The sequence below is a fragment of the Halyomorpha halys genome, unplaced genomic scaffold, assembly GCF_000696795.3.
Source record: "Halyomorpha halys isolate HHAL.00 unplaced genomic scaffold, Hhal_1.1 Scaffold154.1, whole genome shotgun sequence".
In the NCBI taxonomy this organism is placed as follows: Eukaryota; Metazoa; Arthropoda; class Insecta; order Hemiptera; family Pentatomidae; genus Halyomorpha; species Halyomorpha halys.
In genome coordinates this window covers 1,187,814-1,194,123 of record NW_027112031.1, presented here as the reverse complement: position 1 = coordinate 1,194,123, position 6,310 = coordinate 1,187,814, and the positions used below count along the sequence as shown (strand labels likewise).

The window sequence follows — 6,310 nt, the reverse complement described above, 5'->3', positions numbered from 1 at the left end:
TTAAAACATTATTTAATTTATTTTATTATTATTATATACTTATACTATTTCTATAATGAAGAGCGAATTGGGGAATGTGCCGTGAGCAATATGCATAAATAACTATATCTAACATTGTCAGATGAGTGCGGAGATATTCTTGAAGTACGCTAAACAGGGGCCCTTGTGACGTAAATGTATGTGGTTTGGCCAGATGCTTACAGTACAAGAGCCAGGAAGAAAAAAAGGCGGCCAAATTTGGCGTGAAAGGCAGTCCTTCATTAGAAACATTGACTTGTTGTTTTATAGTGCAGTTTTCTCCACAACGGCTCTTCTATCAGCACATCGTAATAGTACAAGAGCCCAAGAGGAGAAAAAAGGCAGTTATTTCACGCCAATTTTTGATTACTTAATTGAAAACTACGTATAATTACTAGTCAAAATTGATGAGTCTGCCAAGTATAAGTAAGGGGAATAAAACATGGCGGCTCAAAACGTTAAAAATAATTAATTTTTTATTCGAAGCTCTATATACTTACAACTACCAACAACAATAGAAAATCTAAGAGAGTATACATAGGCAAGAAACTGCTCGTAGATTCCGATTGCTACAACACCTACTTGACAAACGCTTTAAACTTCCCATCCACTCCAAAAAATTATTATACACTATGATAATCAGACCAATTTGGAAATATGGAATTGAGCTCAGGGTCTCTACCAAACCATCAAATTCCTCCCGCATCCAATCCTTATAATCCAAAATCCTACGTAAAATCCTTGATGCTCCCTATTGCGGTTGCAAATAAACTCATCCACAAAGACCTTAACATCCCATTCGTTGCAGATTTGGCTCAAAACAGATATGCGTCTTTTCATTCCAAACTCCTTTACCCACCCTAACCCATTAGTTCTTAATCTCTTATCCTTAATAATCCCTGATAATCCTTCGAGGTGTCTGAAAAGAAGATGGCCACGGGACCTTCTAATTTAAATTAATGCATGAAGTACCACCAATGGGTGGATCCTTCCCAAGATTTTCAAGTGTAAATAAATCATTCCACTCATTGTATTTATTATTTTTGTACAGATGTAAATTACATTAAATAAATAAATAAAAAAATTATTTTATTATCATTATTTTTTTAAAACTTATTTATTCATTCAAGTATTTCTTTTAACCAACTTTTTATTATATTTTCCTTTAAATCTATGTATTAGTTTTTGTTTTGGTAAAATGTATCCATTTGTTTGTTTTTCTGTAAACTGATCTACTGCTGTGACTGTTATTTCTCTGGTGTGATCTCGCATTGCTGTCTAATGATGAATTTGTTTAACGGATCACTCACTGGAGAGGATCTAAGAGAGTGAATTTGTAGATCAAATGAAGTAAAAATTGTAAAAGGGAAGAAAAAAGGAATAAATTGAAGTAATTGTATTTAGTGCGTAGACTGGAATTGATTGTAAAAGGAAACTGTGGGGGGGGGGGAAAGCTGTTTTCTTTCTTTTTTTATTATATCACGTAAATATACGGAATTTATATATGTCCGATCACGGATTGATTAGTATGCTGTATAATGAAGCAGCCCGATGTATTTGGGCAGCATGGATGAATAAAGCATTTCTCTCTCTCAGTAAGTCTTGTTTAGTTTTAGCCCGGAATGGGAGTTAATTATTATTAATTACATGGATTACAATGACAGAATAATTAATTGCTCATTGATCTTACGCTGAAATGTGAGTTAATAGGTTTTTGTCATCAAGACGCCTGAAGTGGCGAAGCGTTGACGAATTTTTAATAAGCTTTAACTTAAAACACTTTTAATTGAATTCGTCTAAAAATAATCTAATAATTATATTTTTTTGACACATTTCAAAGTTTTCATTTTATTGAGTTATTTATTTTTTTTTTTTAGTTTAATTTTATTGAGGCATTACTGAATAAATTGTTAGGAACAATTTACCAAAAAGAAAGGGATATGAATTCAATTAAATTGTTTAATGGGAAAAAATTTTATTCAAAAAACAACAAAGACAGCATACTTATTCTAATCTAATTAGACATTTTTTGTTAATCTTACAATACATAAGTATAACACGTAAAAAAGTAACAATAGAATATAATTTTTATTTTATTATTTTTCTTTTGTTAATCCCTTCTTTTTTTTCTCTTTCTTCCTTCTTTATCCTCCCCCCCCCCTCCTTTTTTTCATATTTTCTCTTTCAACCCAATGTGACTTTCCTCTTTTTTCCCCTTTATTATTCCCCTCTTTAACATAAATAAAACAAATAATACCTAAAATAAAAAATATAACTAATATTCATTTTAAATAAATAGAATATAAGCTCGTAGTATATACGACATATAATTGATACAAATAATTGATAAAAAGAGAGATAGATATATAAAAACAAAATAAATTAATAATATATAGATATAAAAAGATAACAAATATATGTAAAAATAAATATATAATAAACATTAAAATATTAATAAATATAAATCAATAACATCTTTATACAATATTAATTATAAAGATTTTTTAACTAGGAAATTGGTTTATCAAATTATTTGAAAACGTATTTCAGATAGGTTTGAATGATAAAATTATGTGATGTTATTTATAATAATTTTCTTAGGCTTCATCAGGGCAGGGTCTTAGAAAAGAAATCAGTAATTATGGTTTTATCTTGATGGCCCTGTTATGATTGGTGTTTTAAAATTATTTGTTACTAATTTTGATAACAACGAGTGGTGGTTAAGAAAGCCAAAAAAATAATAAAAAAGCTATTTATTGTAACCAACATTTCGCCTTAATTTCCAAGGATGGGTCCTAGACAAGAATGATGGACCTTAGAAATTGTGACGTAATTTATTATAAATTGAAATATTTGTTTTATTTACATATTTCTCATTTACAAACATTGAGGTCACATGATTTTTATTGGTCAACTTTTACAGGGCCCTCCGGAACCCCAAAAGCATGAACTTTTCCCCCCTCCCTAACGGTGGGTCTGTCAACAGGTTGGAACAGCTTCAAAAAAATATTGTGGAGTTCTTAACCGTGGACCACTTGAATATCTGCACTTATATCTATTTCATGTAGTTACTTTTTTATAAGAAGGTTTTTGAGAAAATTTGTCTTTCTATAGAGATTAGAAATATATTAAACAAATAATCGTTTGTTGTAAATATATTTATGTACAGATGAAAACAATTATAATTTATTAAATAAACTTTCTTTCTAACGATTTACTAACCTGAATCGATAGTAATTTTTAAATTAAATTTTCGTTAATTTGTAGGATGTAATCGTGTTTTTATTAACTTACGAAAAGAGGTTTGAATCCTTTAGTGTATTTTCTATGTATTAGAGATTTTGAACAATTGAACAATTGTTATGTGGATCTTGATTTTCATATTCAATTACATCACTATCTGCTAATGATTCCGAAAAAAATCAGAATGAAGATATACAGTTATTCCATTCTGAGTCACAATAGAACCTCATACTTCTTTATTAATATTTTTATTATTATGGCACTACAGCTCTGCAAGAACCAGCGCCTCCTTCCCCCCACCCAACCTATCCCCACGTTCTCTCGCTCTCTCCCTATATCTTTGAACATCCAAAAACCTTAGACCCTCCTCCATAGACGGTCTGATCCAGGGGTGTCCCTATTTTTAGTTTTCCCTCCGGTTTCCCATACAGCATCTTCTTGGGTATCCTTTGATCGGGCATCCTCTCTGCATGTTCTGTCCATCTTATTCGAGCTCTTTTCACCAATCCTCCTCTTAGACCCCTCCCTATAACATCCTCAATACCTTTCTCAAATTTATTGTTTATTATTATTTTAAATCTGTACCGTTACAACCCATGAGGGGTCAGGGGTTCAGTACTTTGTAAAGAAGTACTGTTACTAGACCAACGGTTGTGCAAGGAGGTGATTTGGTCGGAATCATGTTCTACCGCCAGATTTTTACCCAATTTAAGAGGCTGGATGGACCCCAGGGGGGCTCCAGAACCTACAGGAGTTGACTCACGACAACAGTGTAACAGAAAACAATTTTCTGCCCAGCCGGATTCGAACTCAGGTCCTTAGAGTTAGGAGCAACGTGCTTTACCCCGTGGCTACCGCGCTCCATATTTATTATTATTACCTAAATTAATTACAATAATATTCATTTAAATGTATAATTAATCATTATTTATACTCCTACTAGGGACGAAGTTGAGAGAAATCATGATTTTCGCTCCTGTTTTTTAATTAAACATTACGTGAGAGTATGTTGAATACGAAAGGAAAAATATGCCCTGGTCCATCTCCTTCTAATTCTCTTACAGTCAATCATCTATATATTATATAATTAAATACGAACTTATTAATTACAAAATATTAATTGATTCTATTGAGCAGATCCTGAGTGGCTCACGGCTTTCGTCATCGGTACGAAGAGTCTGGAAGTGGCAAAACAGAAACTTGAAAAATTTTTCACCCTCCGAGCCAAGCTACCTCAGCTTTTCCACTTCTCAAAGAGAGATCCTCTCGAAGAAGAATTCAAGAATGCTTCCAAGGCGCTGTAAGTTTTAATCCACCAGTATTTTTACAATAAAAGTATGTCAAAAGTACACAGCTATAGTTACCAACATGCGTAGAAATCGCATGTACTCGTTTATGCCAAAATAATTAATATCATTTATTTAGATTAATTTTTATTAATATATTCTTGTTTGAGAGAGGTTTAATTTATTTAAAAACATATTTGATCCTTTTTTTCTCAACTTTATTCTTTCAAACCCTCCAACGTTTCGACCCTCAGGTCATTCTCAAGGATACCTTCATTTTGATGTCATTTTCTTTTTTAAAATCTTAAAAATGCAGGCTAATTGCCTTTGTCCCATATAACTTTTTCTATATAATTCCTTCTTAAATTTAAAACTTTTACAATCCACTTCTCTTCTTTCATTCATTTAAAGGTTGCAAATGTCAATTTGCATTTAAGAAGGAATTATATAGAAAAAGTTATATGGGACAAAGGCAATTAGCCTGTATTTTTAAGATTTTAAAGTTTTAAATTTAAGAAGGAATTATATAGAAAAAGTTATATGGGACAAAGGCAATTAGCCTGCATTTTTAAAATTTTAGAAAAGAAAATGACATCAAAATGAAGGTATCCTTGAGAATTACCTGAGGGTCGAAAAGTTGGAGGGTTTTTAAAGAATAAAGTTGAGTAAAAAAGGATCAAATTTGTTTTTAAATTCATTTATTTATTTTATTTATTCATTATTTTTATCTTTAATTTACTCTATGATTGAATAAGGTTATTTTATTTTCCTAAAATGTGATATTTTGTAAGAGATTGTTTTGTACCTATTTTATTCTGCCTTAAATGCAATGTTTCTTTTCTTAAATAATCTTATTGTTTTTATAACCCATTTACATTTTGTAATAGATATAGGATAAGAATTAAAGAAAATCGCAACCGGGTGGGATTGCTATTAATAGCTGTCAATAATCGGGATGCCAGGATTATTGCTGGAGACAATTATACAAATATATATATTTATTAATTAAGGTTACTTGTGTCTTACAAAACTATTACAATTATTGAATTCCTTTCCAAAGGCTTTTGTGTTTATCAGTTTACTAATTATATATCTTTATATTTATAAAAAAATTGTTACCATTGAAAATAGATAATATGATAAGGGGAATATAAACTATATCACGGAACAAAGTATTTACATAATTAATAAAATGATTGCAATGAAACGATAAAATGATAGAATGATTCAGACAAATGGTTGGCCATAAAATATTGTTTAAAATATAACTCATTGCCTGGTAGGTCTGGATAGCTGCTGAGTGTTCTTGACGGCTCAGCCGTGGAACTCCATTTCTTATTAGCCCATCTTTTCTCTGTTCTTCCTTGAGGATTTCCTCTCGTTAAAATCCATTCTCTTCTCTTGCCCGTCTCCTTACTTCTGTGTTCTGTACCCGTTTCCATGCTGACCAGTTCCCCTCTCCTTCGTAGTGTTACCTTTTCAGAATCTAATCTCTCATAGGCCATCATTAGTCACCCCTAAGAAGAATACGTTACAAGGGGCTACAAGTTTTTAGTATAAAATAAAACACATGTTTTGTATAAAATACCTGGATAATGGTTTTTGTCCCTTTAGCATCTTGTACCCATTACACTCGATAGAAAATGTCCCTCTTGCCGTGTACGGGGCTCCGGGGTTTCTAAGCCCGATTAGGGGTTCCCCGTACAGGTATTATATTGAAATTTATTCATATATTAATGTAATATATGTATCTGTATTTATAT

At 31.4% G+C, this 6,310-nt stretch overlaps 1 protein-coding gene across 1 annotated transcript in view; it reads left to right on the top strand.

Moving 5' to 3' along the window:
• The window catches only part of LOC106678685 (alpha-tocopherol transfer protein-like), a 32,143-nt gene that overhangs the window by 16,853 nt on the left and 8,980 nt on the right, over positions 1-6,310 (top strand). Inside the window, exon 3 of the mRNA XM_014417384.2 lies at positions 4,399-4,561. Coding sequence (XP_014272870.1) covers positions 4,399-4,561 — 163 coding nt within the window. The remainder of the gene's footprint in view (positions 1-4,398; positions 4,562-6,310) is intronic.